Source organism: Homalodisca vitripennis, unplaced genomic scaffold (genome assembly GCF_021130785.1).
Source record: "Homalodisca vitripennis isolate AUS2020 unplaced genomic scaffold, UT_GWSS_2.1 ScUCBcl_17;HRSCAF=529, whole genome shotgun sequence".
Taxonomy (NCBI): domain Eukaryota; kingdom Metazoa; phylum Arthropoda; class Insecta; order Hemiptera; family Cicadellidae; genus Homalodisca; species Homalodisca vitripennis.
In genome coordinates, this window is record NW_025776133.1 from 246,815 (window position 1) to 268,170 (window position 21,356).

The 21,356-nt window shown below is 32.8% G+C and overlaps 1 protein-coding gene across 3 annotated transcripts; it reads right to left on the minus strand.

The window, feature by feature from the left end:
- Positions 1–842: 842 nt before the first annotated feature.
- Positions 843–21,254, minus strand: LOC124370101 (putative ferric-chelate reductase 1 homolog). 3 transcript variants are annotated; one of them, XR_006923147.1, is made up of 5 exons: positions 21,156–21,254; positions 20,189–20,528; positions 11,942–12,033; positions 3,079–4,597; positions 843–1,483 (listed from the first exon to the last, which is right to left on the minus strand). XR_006923147.1 is itself a non-coding variant. In XM_046828393.1 (4 exons), exons 2-4 carry the CDS (start codon positions 20,384–20,386, stop codon positions 11,230–11,232), a joined length of 372 nt encoding a protein of 123 aa, XP_046684349.1. In that variant the 5' UTR covers positions 20,387–20,528; positions 21,156–21,254; the 3' UTR covers positions 10,304–11,229. The 3 variants fall into 3 exon arrangements, 2 of the variants coding, with proteins under 2 accessions (XP_046684348.1, XP_046684349.1); XM_046828393.1 differs by lacking the exons at positions 843–1,483; positions 3,079–4,597 and adding an exon at positions 10,304–11,311; XM_046828392.1 differs by lacking the exons at positions 20,189–20,528; positions 21,156–21,254 and having other exon boundaries at positions 4,449–4,597; positions 11,942–12,514.
- Positions 21,255–21,356: the final 102 nt, after the last annotated feature.

Consider the following 21,356-nt stretch of genomic DNA (forward strand, 5'->3'; position numbering starts at 1 on the left):
AGTTTTATGTTTTATAGAGAACATTGGTGAGAGTGTTATTTACCAATGGGTGGAGGCTCTAAGGGAGTATCTGTAAATAAATATTCATCAAATCAAAGCTGCGTAGTGCAAGACCTAAATCAACACAAACATTACAACCTGAAAGCAACCAGCAACAGAAGCCTAATAATTACCCATGGTGAAGTCGTCATGTACCGGAAGAGCATATTTCAGGCTCATGCAGCTCCTTATAACCCAGGTGGAGCAAGTCAAGTAAATAAACTTTTATTGAATAATTTACATATTAATAATAATATAATAACGTATATCATTACAGTGCTTATTATTTATAATATAGTTTACAGACAAATATCAAAATTATTGCAATTCTTACAGATTACGAGACAGTCTAAACAAACCTAATGTTAATTAGTAAGCAGAATTATCAGATCTATTCATTAGCATAACGCAGAGGCTGGATTTGATAATCTGGATATCATACTGGGGATAATTGTTATTAGTAGTTTAGGGAGTAAATGTTAGTTCTATGTTTTATAGAGAACATTGGTGAGAGTGTTATTTACCAATGGGTGGAGGCCTCTAAGGGAGTATCTCCAAAATAAATATTCATCAAGTAAAAGATGCGTAGTGCAAGACCTAGTTCAACACTAACATTCCAACCGCAAAACAACCAGCAACAGAAGCCTAAAAATTACCCATGGTGAAGTCTTCATCGACCGGCAGTTTATATTTCAGGATCATGCGGCCATTATAACCCAGGTGGAGCAAGTCAAGTAAATAAACATTTATTGAATGAGTTACATATCAATAATAATTTAATAACATATATCATTACCGTGCTGATTATTTATAATATAGTTCACAGACAAATATATAAATTATTGCAATTCTTACAGATTACGAGACAGTCTAAACAAAGCTAATGTTCATTAGTAAGCAGAATTTGCAGATCATTTCAGTAGCATAACAGAGAATCTGGTTTTCAGAGTCTGGATATTATACTTTGAGTACTGGTTGAAAGTAGTTTAGTTAATAAACGTTGATTTGAGGGTCTGGATATTATACTGGGAATAATGGTTGTTAGTAGTATAGTAAATACATGTTAGTTTTATGTTTGATAGAGAACATTCGTGAGAGTGTTATTTAATACGAATACTAAACTAAAATACGAAGGCAAAAATCCTTTGCTGGTGTGAAGACACTCACTGGCGAGCGAGTCCTGCAACTGTCCACAAAGTCCACAGCTGCTTTCAATTAACGTGTACACAAGTTAAATATTTGAGTATGGCCATACAAGAATTAAAAATGTTTGACTTATCGTGTCGCAGTCACTTCTCAGGCCCGTGACTCCACAACCAGTCAAGTCGTGACGCAAGGAAGTTAAGTGCGCGTACTCCTCACAGTCAGCGAAGCTCCCAGTAGACCCCGCGTACAGTCTGTGCCGCTCAATGTCCTGGCGCGTGCAGTTTGCCTTACGTACAGTCTGGAACGAAAACCAGAACCTTATACAGTTCCTTATAAACAGTAAAACAGCATAACAGTGCTTACATACAGTCATACAATACAGTTTTCATATATATAATTATATTGTGCCAATAAAATAATCAAAAATATCATGCTGACCAATCTACTATTCGATAAAATAAGATAAGCATTTAAGTATTTAAGAATACAGAAAAAAGTAGTTATCAAGATACCTTATCTTTTTATGCTCCAATATGTTCAAAGTTTATAACCAAGAAGTTATTTTTATCTTGAGTTAATCTTTAACACTGAATTAAGATTTTACCGTTTATATTATATGAACTGATCGCCAATTAATTTTGGTGTTAATATTACAATACATTTAGTAAACACTATTAACCGTACACATTACCAATTATATTTACTATCATTAAAAGTATTAAATTGAACAATAAAACTCAAGGTTAAAACTGACTGACAAAAGTTTAGAATCATACATTTGACCTGACAAAAATTTAATACTTTGTACTTTAACTAAATAGGCCCACGACTACTTGATATTACTGTACAAGATTGTTATTCTGATTTGGTTTGAATTGTATGTTATTACTCTACTTTCACATTTATTGACATATAGTCTAACACTTCGTTTGATAAACATAAATTAAATGGTAATTATAAGGTTTAGGTTTTAAGCAGACATAAAATAAATACATAGACTGAGTTCTACAATTTAACAATAACAACAAAATTGATTTAAGTCTGAATGTATTATTTACTTATTACCGCTATCAGACAACTTGATAACTAGGGTGATCTAAATTTATGATTAGAAATGAACAATTAAAACAATAATAACTTGGTTGTTTGACAATTACCTAGACATTTTTATTCCATAACTACTACGTTACTCTCTTCCAAATTTAATAAGTACAATATTTCACCAATAAATAAATTAAAACCATACAATGGGTTTTAGCGCAAAGCATTACAGTATAACGTTCAAATCGTTAAGAAAAATAAAAATTTTCTTGAATTCAAAGTTTTTTCACACTCTAAAGTAAAAAAAGCCATACTATACAATTTGAAATAAAATGAATTTGTATTTCAGATAACGTGAACATTATACATTTTTCAAAAGGCCGTTACATGTTCAAAATACACTTTAAAGTAAAACATAAAATTTGAAATAACATGAATTTATATTTCACTTAACGTGAGTATTATACATTTTCCAAAAGGCCGTTACAGGTTCACTTTACACTGTAAAGTAAAACAACCGTAGCATACACTTTTAAATAAAATGAATTTATATTTCAATTAACGTTAACATTATATATTTGCCGAAAGGCCGTTACCTGTTTAATTTACACTTTAAAGTAAAAAAAGCCGTAGCATACATTTTTAAAAGAAATGAAATCATATTTTACTTAACATGAACATTATACATGTGCCAAATGGCCGTTACATGTTTAATTTTCATGCAGGAATGGATTTGCCGCTCGATCCTAGTTTAAATGAATTTTTGTGTTGAAACTGTGTAGTTGAATAAAAAAAGTTAAATTTCCTTGAAACAAAATCACGAAGATACTTAAAAAGTACAGTCTGCCTTACCTCTTCAAAAATATGTAAAAATCACGGAAAACCTCCCACGAAGCTGAAGAGGGTCGGTCATCTGTCTTAAACTCTGCACTCCGCTAAACAGACCAGGAACTCCTAAGCTCAACGTTCCGTTCATGACTCGTCACTCCCAGCGCTTGGTGGACGAACCTTGTACTTCAGATTTCGTCATCTGGTATCCTACTTCATTGTAACATATAACAACTACCAAGTTATCTATCTTTTCAAGGTCGGGGCTGACACACACCGTTTCATTGGTGATTGACGAATTTTGCGTTGGCGCGTCACTACGCAAATATAACCTTGTTTAGTTGATCAGGCTAAACTTTCGTCCAGTAGACCAAGAAACGGTGTTTCAGGCTCAGCAAAATATGACGGGCAGAACGCTGCTGGGAGCCCGTTTTTCATTTACTAAAGGTAGGAAGACATAAACATTTTATATCAGACAGTAGATTGGCAACGCAACACACAATATCTACTCATACGGAATGCTCTAGGAAGGTGTGCCGGACCTCAAACAACTCCGTGATGATGACGGGGAGAACGCTGCTGAGGGGGGGGGGTGGTTGTTATATTTACTGCAGGTAGGCAGACTCAAACATTTTGTATCAGACAGTAGATTGGCATAGCAACACGCAATATCTATTAATGCATAACGAATGCTTCACGACGGTGTGCCATGACGCTCGGCAAACACTGAAAATATGACGCGGAGTCACTGCTGGGGGGCGGTTGTTACATTTACTGCAAGTAGGCATACTAAAAAAATTTACATTAGACAGTAGATTGACAAAACAACATACGATCTCTGCGCATAACGTGTGCTTAAGGACGGTGTGGGTGGCCGCACTGCTCAGCACTGTGATGATGACGGGGAGATCGCTGCTGAGGGGGGGGGCGGTTGTTACATTTACTGCAAGTAGGCATACTGAAACATTTTATATCAGGCAATAGATTGGCAAAGCGCCACACAATATCTATGCATACTGAGTGCTCCAGCATGATGTACCGTCCGCACAGCCCAGCACTGCTCTAATGACCGGGAGAACGTTTGTAGGGGGGCGGTCATTACATTTACTGCAGGTAGGCAGACCCAAACATTTTATACATGAGTGTTGTTACGATAAAACATAATACAATGTTGTGGATTAAAATTTTCTTAGTTTCAGAAACTCATCGGTCGTAACGTTAAACATAAACAAAAGTACATGTCCACAGCTAGACTAGAGTATCTTGAGATTACAATAATTTTTATAGCTATGTGTGGGAGGGCGTGAATTAGAAAACTTGTGTGCATGCCTAATAATTAAGAATGTACTCTCATATTGTTTTTTTGTTTGTTGCAGGCTACGGGAGCTACTAACGTGATGGTAGTGGTGACTCGCTGGCGTGGAGGTGTCGACATTGGCCCAGACCGCTTTCGTCACATCAACAGTGTGGCGAGGCAGGTGCTGCAGCAGCTGGGCTTCGTGAAGAAATAGTAGCAACCAGATCCTGCTACAGTACTGACCCACTGATATGCAATAACAAAAATCATGAACAAATTGACAGAAGTTAATGCGCGAGCGTGTGTGTGTGTGTGTGTGTGTGAGCGCGCGCGTGTATGTGTGCTTGTGTTTTCACATAATTCTATACTTAAGATAACTTGTGTTTTTGTGATTAGTGGATATATTTTTTATATACGATTTTACTATTATTGTATGCGTTTGTATGATTTATAACCCTCTTCTCATACGTAAGGTTCCAACTACTATTAAAATTTGTGCTTGTTATTTGTTTGCTAGTATGGAAATCCAGAGAATCCGACGCAATCCTCAGAATGACAGAATGTGATGGAATTCAAAGAATGTTTTTGAAAACACTTTGTAGACTGCCCTTTAACACAGCAAATTAAACACTTTTCAAGTTGGCTCGGAAAAATTATACTACTCTACCCTTCAATTAAATCTAAATTATCGAGGAAGAATCTGGATTATGACGCCAATGACAGCGTTGAGTTGGTGGGCCAGTTGACCAGAGTGGTTGAGGCGATGTGAACAGACTGGCGAGTGGAACGTACAGGGCGTGCGTGTACGTCTGTCTATCACTCACATTATTTAACAATCAAACTTGACCTTGGAGATAAGACATTCCTGAAAGATTGTTATGACGTGAATAACATAATAGCTAACGCGGCATATCTTGGGCAGTATATGCGCGGGCAGATTAGGTCGATTAGAATTACAAACATTGGTTTCCTGATAAAATTCACGTTTGTTCTTTGTGTGCCCGGAATGAATATGAGTCGGTCTTTTACTTTGTGGGTATTTGTGATAAACACTTTAAAAACTTTGAGATAACAGTTGTAAGGAGCCCAAAAAAACTAAAAACAAATTAACTATAACACTCTCAACAATTTTAACCATAAACGTGTGTTCCAAACTTTAAATTGAAACACTGTTCTATTAATTCACAAACTATTTGAAAGCCTTTAATCTATATATATAAAAATGAATGTTTGTATGTTTGTCCTTTATGGAATCGTGAACTATTGGACCGATCATGATGAAAATTTGTACGTATATGTATTTTTCCACGGAGAAGGTTTATAAGCTATGCCCATCCCTTTCCCGATTCAGGATTCCGCCCCACTGGTTACAGAAATACCCATAAGAAATGCATTGCAGCAAACATATGTTAACGTCTTTTCAAATTTTTAATCAGCTGTTCTTTGTAAACATATATTACACTTATAGTTTTAAAGCATAGAGTAAGCTTAAGAGAAACGACAAATTTTGTTTAAACTGTTTCTGCAATCACTGTTAAACATAGACTTTACTATCCAGATAATACAATTCAAATTTGACGTAAAAATTCACCTTTAACTGCAATATTTATTTAATATAAACCATGTTCATGCTTGATCAGAAGAGCAATGCAGATATCATAATTACTATCTTACGTTGGCTACAAATATAAAGAATGTTATAAAATCAACCTTAGTTGTTTTTTTTGACAAAAGTATGGTTCTCAAAAACTCCGTGTGTACATATTCTCTCGATCGAGACAACAAAGCAAGCTCAATCGTGGCATCGGAGATATAACTAATTTAATCTAAAATTTATTATAGTAAAAAAAAAAATTTACTAAGTAATATAAGGACTTCGGTTCTTAAGATTTGCGTGCGAAGCCGTGGGTAACAGCTAGATAGAGGCAGGAATATGGTACATACCTTCATAATACGCCCAAGAGGCTCACGATGGAACGACTATCAATTATCTCAGCAATGTTTAGAATGTGATAGAAAAAGAATAAGTGAATATAGTGTACTGTTTTCAACGGGAAATTGCGTGCGAAAGCCGCGGGCTACTTTTGCAAAAAATTATTGAAATGCGCAGCAAAGCGCGCCGGGCCCGCTAGTATCTTATAAAATATATCGTAGTCTTATGTCAGACCTGTTAGACTTCAATCTTTAAATTTACCAATTATTTAAATTTTTTTATCACTGTTATAAGACTTCGAATCGGAAAACGAGACCTTACAGGATAGAGACGAGAAACCTAATCTTAATTGGGCAAATATTTATCTTTAATATTTGCCATAAGACTTTTTGCACGGCTTTACTGTGTGTAAGCCTGCACTAAATCCACGATATTTGTTATGTTATTATAAGACAATACAAAACCACTTTTCTTAAAAAAAAACTTAAATTTAAGCCTCCCCTTGGCCCCTATTTCCAGTAAAAAAAGGAGTCTAATGCCTCCGCCATTATGGTTATCAATTATAAAAATGGTTGAATTAAATACTGCAATTTTAATCCTAGACCAATACATTATATTATATTGCTTACGTGGCGAAGGTTTTGTATATTCTGAAGATCTTTAATTATGTTCTTATCATTTTAGTATTATATGTAATGTATTTCATTAAATTTTGTTAGCTAATACGATATTTTTTATGAATGTTATATTTGTTATATTTATTTTAATGTAGGAAATAAAGTTTGACTATAATTTCAATTTAATGTAGACGCCAACTGACGATCATAGTTCATGGTTAGTGTGCATTTTTTATATATATTTGTGAAACATGCAAGTATTTAAATAAAAAAAACGTATCTGGACTTATTTATTTTCATAGTAATGCTATTTGACAGCATTAGTAATAAAAAAAACAATATAGCTCAGTACTGAAAGAGAAATTAAGATTTTTATAATGTTCACATTTCCTAATATTGTTGTATAATCCTTAAAGCTGTATACCGCCTCTCTCTGAAAATGTCACGAGGTGTAAAAATACATGTAAGAATTAATATCACAAATGACCGAATAATTCTAGATAAACTTATTTCTTTTAATCTACGTATAATAACTGAGATGAATTATTCATAATCCAAACATAAAAGGTCCATCTTAAAGACTTAAAAATTCAAGCGATAACGAGTAAAGTACTAGGTTAATAGTTGTTTAAAACTATCTATCCTACCAATATTATGCAAGAATGTGCAAAGAATGAACTTTGGAATTTAGGGTACCTTGTATTTTTGGATGTTTAGAGAGTTGATACTCAATCATACAAAATCTAGTACATAGATTTAGACGAAGTTTTACATTCATAAGTCTGAGATAATATAGGAATAATATATAGGCACAATAATATAAGCCCTAAAATACCCTAAAATGTAATTATTTAAAAACAATTATTTATGAATGTTGAATTATTGCGAAAAAATACTATCTGTCGTTGTGTGCTGCAAATATTTACGTCAATAGTTTTGTATAACATTTTAATATGCGGCAGCAATGATGAACTCAAACCATTCAGTTTATTTAGACACTCGAAATTAGTTTCATTTGACACGTAGAATGGCATATACACAGTAGCTGAAAGAACAAATAAACTGAGATACCAGTAAAGTCTGTAAAATTTCAAGTTTTAATGAAAGGAAAGTTATTGAGAGGATCGTTGGTCCATTTTGCCTTGGAGAGACGCAGGATACAAAATAGATAAATAGGAAGAAGTATTCTATACTTTATATTATAGAAATAATTAAAGAAATATCATGATATAGTGTACAGAGATCAGAAAGCAAGGACGTACAGTGTACGATATCAGGATTAAATATATTCATACTTTTTAAGTACTAATTTTAGTTTTCTGTACTTGTAGCTTCCAATAACCACATTGTAAATACTTCCATAGTTGTCAAAACATTGTTTAAAAGCTATTATATTTCAAAGCGAGTTGTATGTACTTTATTATTTAGAGTTATATTTATGTAAATCACAAATATTACACCCTACGAAAACGATGCTAAATACTCACTGTGAAATACACCCGTTTGGGTACAACTGACATACTGACGAAACTGTCACCTTACAACTGTAATACCTTGCAACTGTCATACTCTAAAACTGCTATACCACTGTATTATTTACAATATGGCTCGATGATGGCTGATATTCAAAATTTAAATGAATAATATTAGTGAGTGATTTAAAAATTATATGCACCTAAGATATCTTTTAGATTTTACGGATTCTTAGTGGGTATAGCAATGCATTAATGGGATTTTTCACTTTACATACAAATAGGATAATACAAATATTTTATGACAGTAACTTAAGAGAAATGAAATCGGAAAAATTGGAATTCTCCTTCTTTGTGTTGAGAATAATACATTTATAAACTTTCAATTTGAACAAAGGTATTTTAAGTTGATTTGTTAAACACCTAAAAATAGTAATCCAAATATAATTATAATTTTTACTTCTTTGGATAATTGACTTGAATTAATATTATCAATTAAGATTACACTCAATCAACGTTATTACTTAAGTACACCATTCATTAAAAATGCCCCGCCTCTTAGTTGATTGCAAGAACAATGGTTTACATTAGTGAATTGATTCCATAGAAAGAACTGCCTCAATAGATTATGATAAATGTTCTGTATTTACGCTAATGTGTTTATAGCTTCGTCATCTCCTCATAATACTGTTCTGTTCTGCCAATATATCAACATGTGTAATAAAACAATAGCCCTATATAAAATTTAGAACCCTCATGGGTCTGCAAAAATTTCTTTTCTGTCTGTATGTGCACATGTAATGTCAAAAATAAACTGGCCTATATACGAGTACTTGAAAATTTTTATGAAGCTTCATTTTAATAGGTAGCAATAAGATCGATGATTGAGCATGCCGCTCCGTGGTTTTCAATGAGCGTTAGTGAATATTTATAAACTGATTTTATTAATAACCATGAGAATAAAACAGAATGAAAAAAACAGTATTCACACTAAGTAAATTGATATTTTAATATGCGATATTTTTATTCGTTGAATAAACGAAAATAATTGAGTTAAAAGTGAAAGTGAAAATTCGGTAATGAGACCAAACTCTTTGCATTGATTAGACATCAAAGATGGACACCTATTCTACATAATACAGTGTAATCTAGGTGAAGAGGCATTCTCATTGCACAATTAAGAGGACTAGGACGTTTTAGACACGATACCAAAGCAATGGTGTGTACACCAGCTTAGATCGTAGTATTCTTTAATTTCCGGGTATTAAAAAAGCATTCTGAACATATATACTGAACAGTTATATTGTTAATGAAAATATGAGGTTAATTTGAACGACAAAGTAAATTTAACCCACAGTATGTACGGCTTTGCAGCATTCTGCTAAATTGTTTATTTAAAATTAACTAGTATTCTAAATTAAAAGAAAAAAATGGGTAAAAAGAGTAAATATTAGAATCTAGAAGAAAGTTCAATGGTCTTAAGTTATAACTGTATAAGCAGGTTAGAACATGTTATGTAATTCCTACACCAAAGATCGGAGTACAGGAAGATAAAGGCTGTTGACTTAGACAGAACCGGCCTCCACGACATCGAATTTGGCTGAACCTTTTGTCTCACCCTTTTATTATATTTATGGTTCGTCGTCAATAACCATGAGTGAGAGGGCCTTTCCTGAAACTTTGGGTGCTGGACCCAAGGGAATAAAAGGGTTTTCCAGCAATAAGATTTTAGTTCGTTTTGAGCTTAACTTTTTTATTTTAAATTTTAAAAGTCTGATTTTTATTTTAATAATCCTTGCGAAGGTATATTTTTAAAATGGTTGTCTATGTTATCTTCTACTTTTTGTGTTAAACCTAAGTGCTATATTTCCTTCCAAGTATTATTTGTAGCAAAGAGACCCAAGTATATGGTGAAATACGCCTTATAGAAAGCAAGTTACCGAAGAAAAGGTTTCCTTAACATGCTATATCGTACTTTATTACTGTACTTTCCGCAAAGGCGTAGCGTTATAAGAATGGAAGAGACGCATCCAGTAAATTGAGTTACAAAAGTCCTTTTCCCGCGAAGCTGCCAAATTCTTCCTCTTTTGAGATTTCGCAACGAAAATACACTGATGATCTAAAATACATTGCGTTTAATATTAATAATAATTGACGCACTGTAAAAAGTATATGAAATATTAAGTCTACAACTGGCTATTCGCATTTGTATAATTGCATGGTTTTTTTCGGTTTGTTATTAAATTTACAATATTAATTTGTTTCCCCTCTTGTTACAATCATAGCATTCTAAAATAACACTAATAATAATAATAATATCATCCTTCAGCATCCCATCTTATTTCTTTGCTAATTAATTACAATTTAGCTATAAACTACCGTTAATATTATTTTTCCATACACCTTCAAAAATATCCCTGAAAAGTAATAGTAGCTGACTTTTAATTTATGAAGGAGATTCATTTGTTTATTATTATATAATTAATGAAATGTACATTTTAATAAATATAACTGGATTGATATTTTTCTCAAAATAATAACTGCAATATTCCATTTGTCCATTTTTTCGAAAATATGTCTTTAATCTATATTGCATTACCTTTACTGGTATATGTATAATTAAATTAAAAATATGATACAATTTTACCTTTGTTCAATCACTCTTGCTTAATTATTTTGGTGTTTGTAAATACATTTTTGTGGCTATTTTTGAGAAATGTGTTTTATTGTATATAAAGCAGACTGTATATTTTTGGAAAGTGTGGAAGGGTTACTATTAAATAAACAATTGTTGGCATAGTGTACAGAACTCTCCTATGTACTTGAAATGTGAAAAGACGAAAGGGCTACAAGAAGTCACTTGATAATTTGAAGTGTTTTCGTACGCTGGCAAGCCCAGAACCTCCCCAGAGGGTTAACCTTTTCTGCAATTGTGACACTGCAAAACGAAAAATAATATATTTTAATAAAAAATCATACTAATTTATTATTTAATAATTTACATACATACATACAAATATAATAGACACCATAGTTACAATAGTTACTTTTTCATGAACCTGGGTATATCTTTCAACGACAATCGGCAAAAAAAACGGTATTAGACAAGATATATTTGAAAATCTATCCAATCTTCTACAACATTTAGGCGCAGTTTCTATAAAACCTGGTACTAGAGTATAAACTATATTTCTTTTTTTAGTCCCCACACTCAAGGTTTTTAGAGGTAATAAGTGAGTGTGTGTTTTTGATTTCCCGCAATCGGTTATAATGTGATTATAAAATGGTTCAAATTATAATAGGACACAGGTGAACAAAATAACCCTTAACATACAAACAAAACTAATAAATGGAACTAATATATAGAAACATTAAGGTATAAAAGCTATAATAAACGTACCGACGGTATTTAGAAATTTCCAAGGTTTAGGAAGTTTTATTCCAGCGATCAGTATGGAACCAAAAGTAAACTATATCCTTGTAATTTGGTATATAAAAGACATTAACGTCACAAAGCGATGTTAGAATCTTCTCCTATCATGCGGATACATACATGTGATGTACTCACTAAAATGTGACGGTAGCGTCATTGTCATCCTCGGGCGCCCATCTGGCCGTCACCTCCGTCTTGGGGGAATTGTCAGCGTGCGTGGCCGTGCTCTGACCATAGAACATAATTAATATACTCATATTTGTCATGTTTCATAATGCTTATCTTAGATACACCTCAGCACTTCTCTAAGTTTGTTTCTAAGTAAATTAACTGAATTGAACATTGTATGCAGCTTCTTCATTATTCTCTTATCTAGGAAAATAATAAATAACAAATAAAAATAAAAATTCATATAATAAAAATATTATAATAAGAAACTTGGGTCTTTATGGGAAATCTCAGCCATTTCTTAATGTCTGCGTTACGGAAAAAACTTTTCTTTTACTACGGAACTAATTACTTAATAACATAGAGGACGTGCATTATTCTCATTCTTATAATAATCCACAAGATTTTACTCATTCAATAAGATGGATAAAACTTACTCAGCTGGAATATATAAAAACCACAATATAAATGGTATTACTGTACGTACCTTGTTTTAGTTATACATGTCTATTTATTGTTCTGTTCGCATAAGTGTTCATACATATAAATGAAGCGTGCGCACCTGTAATGGGAATATAAATATTGAGGACACAATTTAGGTTTTTTTAAACTCAGCATAGTATTATATTGCGTTGTGGTTGGAGGAAATTTGATTCTTAATCAAAATTTCGTTTACCAAGAACATATTTCGAGTTATTGTCAATCTTAAATATGTGACACATGGCGAGGATTTCAGTCGATAGTCGCAATCTACTTAATAGTCAATCTCACATCTAAGTTTGTACTCAATTAATTGATCATAAACTTTATATTTTATTTTCTCGATTTAACAATCGGTTCAATACGACTATTCTGCTCAGTAAAACTCATTTTTAAGAATTGTAAATTTTTTATAATTATTTTAGTTTTGATATTATCCATAAATGATCACTTTTTTGTGACTTCTGTATAAATTATTACATATGAAGCGTTTAGGGCTTGACAAAATAATGGAAATTATTAATCTTATATCGTATTGTCGGTCATGAAGGGAATATCGGAATCAAACGGTATTATGCCCAGAGGGTGAACTTAGTTTAGTTCCCTCGTCAGGTTTGATGAACTGATTCTAAACTGTTACAAATAACAACTTAAATAACAATATATATATTACTGATATAATAATAATAGTATTGAAATATTCAATAATCTTGACTAACCCCCTACTGAATAAATGAAACTATTAACGACCCGCCTTTTGTCTTGTCTCGGGACACGTACGACCTTTGTTCATGTGACGTCTACTTGGGTTATGGCACTGATTGAGTTATGGTGAAAAGAAAACATCGCGGCTAGCGCCACAACCTCCGTGTCTACGGGGACGAAACGCGACAGTAGATTGACCTTTAAGGGGTTAGGGGTAAGGTTGGATTAAGAAACCAGTATATGTCAGTTTATCATCATACTAACTAAATAAAATGCCTATGCATCAGACAATTCGGAATTTTGGTGGCCCCTCTCCTAGTGAGGAGCAGATAACCCCTGGTTGGATTTACGACGGGGCGACGCAATATTGACATAACAGGCGACGTGCCGTGACGAGGCTCCAGGGCCTCCTCGGGGAGACTCCCGGCGACCAACGCGACCGACTCAACCAGTCGTGAGGTTATCAGTATTTGGGAGGTAAACGTACCTGTTAATAATGGGGGAGCACAGTACCAGATGCCGTGGACAGAGCAGACTCGAGTTTTATGTAAAATTTAACTCATTCTGATTACCAGCGTGGACTCCTACCTCCCCCTGGGGCGAAAGGAAATAAAAAAAATCAATTAAGGAAGAGGCCTCTTAGAGCAGAGAGTAATGCACCAAGGCAGGTTGTTCTGGTAGAGGTTTTTACTAGGATGGTAGTCTTAGATAAGTAATACTATTAGTCAACAAACGAATTTTGGGCCCACGATTGCAATGGGTGTTTTATTTGAGTGGTACCAAAAGGTGAGTCAAGGTACTACAAATGGCAAGTTGCCATTAACTCATGAAGTTAGAAAATTGTCCAGACAGTTCGTAAACACTAGGTGTTGTTTACAGTCTTCAATGTGAAATAAACTATTGGGACTCACCTTAAATTATTTTGGGTAACTAGCCCATTAACCCATTGCAATCGAATTAAATTTCATGAATTTATTATCAATCTGTATATACTTGTGAGACTTGGTATTGGGTAAGGATAGAGTTTAACCAAGGTGCACACTTATCTGCTCCAAATGTATAGTAAATATAATTTAGTGCATTAGACTTGTTTTAATTATTGCGGGTGCACGCTGGTAATCCGTTAAAAAGAATTCAGACTTTATTCTCAATCTCAAAGCCTACTCACCTTCAGCATCTGTCATGCTACATTTTAATATATGGGAATTAAAGCCAACCGAACAAATGAAAGCACATGCGGAACTAAACAACGACATTAACCTAACTGTGAAAACAAGTAGTTGGAGAGAAGAGGAAGAGTTGGGTAAGGTCAATCACTCGTTTATGTGCAAATGAACTAATTTACTAATTAAAAATCATACTTGACTACCCGTTTGTAAATAATTTTTAAGACACGCGCCTATATTTATTGGTGAATGACGAAACTAATTAACGGATTAAATTTTGGCCCATTTTTAGCTATTTCCCGAACAATATTAATAGTTATAACAATAAATAATTTACAATATAATAAATCCTTAAACATAACATTACTATAAAATTTCAACTAGTCAAAGGTATGATTAACCTCTTAAATACATAACAATAACAACTCACTTTGAAAGAATAATGATAAAGAGTGATAGGAGTAGTACAGGTGAAATAAATTATTGTAGTGTGATTTGTTGTTGGACACTCGTCTGCCTGGTCTAGTAACAGACAGCTGCCAAAGGTTTATAAGAGTGGAAGGTGCCCCCTCTATGAAAGCAAATAAAAATAATAATAAAAAAGAACAAAAAATAAATAAATAAGAATCTAAAAGAGGCGGACTAACTACTTTTGGTGATTAAATCAATTGCAAACAAAATTAAAACTCCTTCCACTCATATAAATCCCGGTGATCCACAACAAAGAGTTTCGGTCATTGACCGAACCCGGAGTGTCCACCATTCTAGGTGAATCCTTAGATAAGACGCACCTTAGACCAAGCGGTGGATGCCCCGGACAGTTCGGCAATTAGTCCGAATGATGTGTTAAAAAAATGAGAAGAGGAAAACATAAACTTAATACTAATATAAAAAAACGAAGGACTCAAACCAAGATTCCCTCTGGGCATTACTATGTTGGTAAAAAATATTTTCAATTGTGATATATGGGCCGACCGAACAATCTTCCAGTAGTCGGATTAATTAGTTTAGATGTAACTAGACAGGTAAAACATTTTAAAACCCAAGGTTTCCACCGTAATGACATTATTGTATAATTGATATTATTCAAGGGCAAGCCTTTCGGGCGCTGTAATGTGCCTAATCGGTCGCTATTTGGAACCTACCGCGCTTGCAGTTCCCAGTATTAATTTTTTCCCATTTGGTGTCGTTATCGTCGGAAATTTGAATATTTGGTGTGACAATACCAGTCTGTAAGGTAGTATCACTTTGTGGCACCGCGTCAAGTTAATACCCCTCCCTGGTTTTGAGTATTTTTCTCAAGTGTAGTGTTACTATTTGTACTAGGTGTATCATGTTGTATGGCGCTAAAGCCTCATACTCTACACATAAATACTATCGACACACAAATTTGAATATTGGGGTGGTGGTTGCGGGGGGCGGGTGTTTAAGCATATGCCATGTTTGTGAGTTTAATGTAGTTGTGGTGTTGGAATATATCCTTGAGTGTTTATATTCATTTTCAACAATTTGACAGGACACTATGCTTCTTATTATTAATGTGAAGCCTGTCTATAATTTCTGACCGTGGATAATACTTGCGAAAATGATTCTGACTTTAAATGCTCTTCTAAATTAATTAAACTTGTTTAATACCTCCACAAGTAGCCTGGAAGCTATTAACATTTTTAATGCGCTGGATTAGATGAGGCACGTTCCAATATCTCGGATATATTGGTAGTTGAACAAGAACAAGGGATATAGCTATACATCTTCTCCTGACCAGACAATACAACAGTAAATATTACTTGTCCTTAATTACGTGTAAGGAGTTTGTACTAGAAATGTCATTTGGGCCGAGAAATATTAAAATAGGGATATTAGAGTCAAACACTGGGACAAACGAATTTTATTGATTCTTTAATAGACGAAATATTAGCTCGAGAAAAAAAAATTCGCAAGCATTTATTATTTAATCTTAAGTATAGTGGAATGAATAGAATATAAAGCGCTTAATGTGTGACTCTAATAGTATCTGGATCTGCAGCATTTTTGATTATTTATAAAAATAGTTTATTAACAAGGTGTTTGTATAAAGTAAAATCTTTATTTTACTTATCTTTATACAACTGATCTAACTGTAGAAATTTAAGTCACAATTATTATTCAATGAAATTGTTATTGTCCGCGTTATAATCGTTTAAAAACCTGTTGTTTTACCAAAAATAATAATTACAGCATTGGAAGTTTTGGTGAAAGCATTGTTAGTAATATTGTGTTCCATTCCTTGTTTCTCATTTTTACCACGATACCGGCAAATAATTAGAAAGAGCTTGAAGAACTTAAAGTTTTAAATAAACCTGTGACTTCAAAACACTATTAAGCTTAAAAATAACGGGAGTCAAGTAGCAATTTAAATTAAAAACCATCCTGTAAAAATGGCGAATTTTATGTTTCACAGTTCATTTGTAGAGACGCTTTTAAATTCAATGTTTGTATACATATAACAAAACGAACCTTACAGTTTCCACAGTGCCTGGCAATTACATGCGAGTTTATAGAAAGATACATAACTACTTATATAATAGTTAATACTTTGCATCTTTTAGACAAGGATAAAACCAATATTCCGCTTTTTATATTTTGCTGCGATCATGTTACAAAGATATAAAGCAATTTATTTTAAGTTAAACAGTAATAACCTTTTAAATCTGAGTTACCAATCTATATTTCTAAAATTTTTTGTGAAAATTGTAAGTATATAAGAATAAATTTAACTATTGTAAAGGAAACTCAATGGAAAATATTATAAGTTTACATCCTCAATCCCTGCGTGTGCCTGTCTTATCATTAACTATCTAAATTTAAAAATCAATAAAAGACATCCGGCTTTAGCTGTTTGCTGTGATAAGAAGTTAAACATCATGAAACGGTTAATTAGGGTCAGGCTTAACAATATAAAGAACATAACAATTTTATTTTATTATTATATTTGCAAAATGTTTCCTTAAGACACTATAATATTAAATTCAAAATTTTTAATTCGTTTTTACCTCAATTTTAATTTTTACAATAATTGTATTCCTTAAACCCATGAAACAACCATTTTAATATAATTAAGCAATTCTACTACCGTTCTACAAATTATTCACTTAATTTCACCTTTAGAGCAAAACTGTAATTTAAGGACAATATTTCAATAAAATTATTACAAACAAATCCAATTCCTTTTCCAAATTCTACATCTCTCAGTACATATAAAATAAAACAAATAACTAACTGTTATTATGTTACTTATAATTTAGTGTAAGTTACAGTTAAAGTAGCAATGGTTTATAAGTTTATTACTTGTCTTTAATATATTTCAATGTATTGATTGTAAATATAACTCTTTGTAGATCAACATATTATTTGCAGGAATGCTACAAATTAGAACTAAAGTAGAAGTACAAATAAAGGTACTTCTAATTCTAAATTAATTACTACCCACTCATATTAACAAATTTCAAAATATAAAATTAATAAATAGTAAAGTATACCCTTACTAAGGATTAATACTGTAGATTTTTAAAACAGAAACAGGATATTACATTCACCAAAAATAATCAGTTTTATACACTTGTAAAATATTCGCATTGATTAAAATCTAATTTCAATGAAGCAATTATATAGTTATTGTGCATTCCTACTTTGGAAAAGTGAAAAAAGTGTTTCTTTTTAAATTTGAAAATTTTAATCTAACTTGCAGATACAGCTTTTGTTAAATTATGAAAAATAGACCTTTGTTGAAAAGACGTAGTAGTATAAAATTCAATCTTTCCTTTTTTCCTCAATTGCTTACTATAGTAAAAATGGTAACTATAAATTAGGAGAGACATTTTATAATATCTACAAACTTAATATAATAATTTGATTAATTTAAGGCTGTTCTTCTAGTAAAACATAAATTTAAACAGGATACCAACAACTATTATTCAGGAAGTATCATGTAGTACTTACATGTTACAACTGTTGAATCCTGTTTATAGTTAATAAAATTAAAGCTGGTAACAGAATAAAATAACCAAAATGTGCCACCTTTTGAAGTGTTGAAGGGGTGAGGAAATGATAAAAGTTATTAATTTTATATTAATTAAATATTGTTAATCAGGAAGGGAATATCCGATTCAAACGATATTTTTCCTACTAGGTGAACTTATTTTAGTTCCCTCGTCATCTTTGATAAACTGATTCTAGACTGTTATAGTTAAGAACTTAGATAACAATTTATATATTACTGATATAATAATACAATTATTTAAATGTGGAAAAATCTGGTCTAACCTCCTACTGAATGAGTGATACTAAGGAAAAGACATGTAGGCAAACCCTAAACCCCAAAAAGTCCTCGGGTTACTCTTAATTAAGGTATATTCACATTGTGGCTTACTTCTCGAAATAGCTATAATAAAATAATATAATTGGTTAGAACAATAGTACTTCCCCACACTGCTGCTCCTGCTCGGCCAGGGATCGTCGTCGTCTTCTACCGGTGCACGTCCTCGTGAGCTCTACTCGCGACTGAGACCCGCCTCTTGTCTCGTCTCGAGACACGTACGACCTTTGCTCATGTGACGTCCACTTAGGTTATGGCACGGTGGAAAGATTTGGTTATTATATACGCCATTATCTCCATATGTGTAAGGTATTAAAATAGTAATGTGTAAAATTAAGTATTTGGCTTAATTTTTCACTGGAACTTCAATTGTAAAAAATTGTGTTCATAATATTATTTTGCCAGTACGAGTATATAATTAGATTCCTCTCTAGAACTAACATTTGTTGTTTACACATTAAAGCTAGTAAGATTAAAGGAACTTTATCTAAAAGTTGATCTAATCTGTAAATTTTATAATAAAACATGAAATCAGTACAAGCTACCCTAATTTTACTGTACAGTTTATTATTATTCGTTCCTTAAAAATTAGAATGTAATTATAAAACTGGGTTATGAATTTAAATTACAGAAAATGTAACCAAAATATTTTATTTTAACTGTTAAAAACCAAGATTGTTGTAATGTTTTATGCGATCAACTATGTTGTTATTGTTTACCATTTTATAATTGAATGAACGGCTGTTTCGAAATTCCACAGAATATACTAACTATAAGTTACTAAATAAGCAGCTGGTTTACAACAAAATCATGTCTATAATATTCTTAAAGAGAAACGATAAACCTTAAAAGTGCTTGTTCAGAACTGCAATAAGAAGAATTAAGATACACTATGAACAACTACGACTCTTGCCTATTTATTAACACCTTACTTGTTACAATTGGTTAAAAATTAAACGAACATATTTATACACAAACGTGTCTTGTATACCAAGGGATGAAATTGAACTAAACTTAACGTTCCCGGACTATGTTTGTATACAAAAGTGTACGTATTATAAATATATATTCACATCATAAATTGAATTATCACAACTTGTAAGGATATAGCCATGCTGTGTTACTTAAAAATCTAGTAGTAACTCTAACTTAGAATATATCAACACTCCCAAACGCGTTTACAGTTAATTATTCCTATTAGATTAGGAAAATTAGGGAATATATCCTGGTAGACATATTTTGGTTTGCCTTAAAGGCAATTTTAATTGATATCTTTAATGAGTATGATAATTTGTTAATCTGTATTACACAATAAACACTCTTACTAGTCTAAAGCTACGCCAAAATAAAATACATACAAAGCTTGTGAAGTGGACATTTTGAAATTGTTGTGCTCTCGAGTGTAACCTTTGACATCACTAATGGTCAGACTTTCCCTAACACTCTCAGAATTGTGTTCAGAATGAAATATTTACGGGGATTCTTTCAAACACTGATCATAATACTTACATCTGGTCTGCCGAAGCAATTAATGACGCTGATCTTCCTGTTGTCTGTGTCGAACTCCCCGACATCCTGACCGGTCTTGTCGTCCCGAGCCTGAATCATGAGACCCTGGAAACTGAATGGAGGTAGTGCTTTTATATAGACGTACACCGCCTGATCGCTGTTGATGTATGGTCTGTTAAGAGTAACTATGTAGGGCATAGGGTCGGTCTAGGGTTCAGTCAGGTTATAGGGGACCATGGACTCGCAGTTGTCTAGCCAAGGATCCCACAGTTCATCTTCTTGACCCTTGACCTCCAGAAGGATTGATGTCGTCCACAAAACCATCGCTAGAGTCTGCATGCTGCAAGGTACCATCTTAGTTCGTTATATGTAAACGGACTAAATATACGTCAATATTTATACTATAACAAATACATTTTCGATTCAATATTTATGTAAATCATGTATATTTTAAATTGTCTTTAGTTAAATCTTTCTCTTGTATAAAAGTGAGTAAAGATTTAACTGTCATAAATATTTGTAAAATATATTTGAAGTTATAATGCACATCATAAACATAATAATTGTGAAGTATCATAAGGTTATACAACATAACATAAGAAATATGGCATAAGAATTGCAGTAAAATACCTGGTAAATAAAGGAAGAAAATTTTAAAAATATGCAATATTTATTTTATACAGCAACTCCTCTGCACTGACATCCAACAACAATAGGAAACTATTCAGACGATATAGAAAAAGTAACTTTAGATAGATGACAAAACTTAACAGACATACCAACACAAAATCAGCTTGTTTATTCAATATTATTCACCTCTGAATGTTGCTAAAAAATTGTACCATGCAGCGTTCATCCAAGGACCAGATTTTTGAGCAGCCACGGAAAAGATATACTTTAATAATACGTAGCTGAGGGCTAACGGATTTACCGACGCGAAATAAGCATTTTACTAATGAATATTTACCTGTGATCGTTGCTACAACAGTGCACCAGGCAATGTTCCTGCTAGGACAAGCTTGAAGGCAGATACAGACACGATGAGCCACAACACGTAGCCGAGAACCATCGCTCAGATAGTGGACAACTGTGATACGAGTATCTCTATATCTAATCAGCTGCTAGCGATACCGAGCTATAATCTGTTACTTCATTGCTATCACAATAC

Bases quoted from the DNA above. Each gene is read 5' to 3' on its own strand.
- LOC124370101 (XM_046828392.1), bottom strand. From the start codon at position 11,969: ATGACAATGACGCTACCGTCACATTTTA. The intron at 4,598-11,941 runs GTGAGTACATCA...ATTGCATATCAG, and splicing joins GACGCTACCGTCACATTTTA to TGGGTCAGTACTGTAGCAGG. The intron at 1,484-4,448 runs GTTAGTAGCTCC...TTTTCGTTCCAG, and splicing joins CGAGTCACCACTACCATCAC to ACTGTACGTAAGGCAAACTG.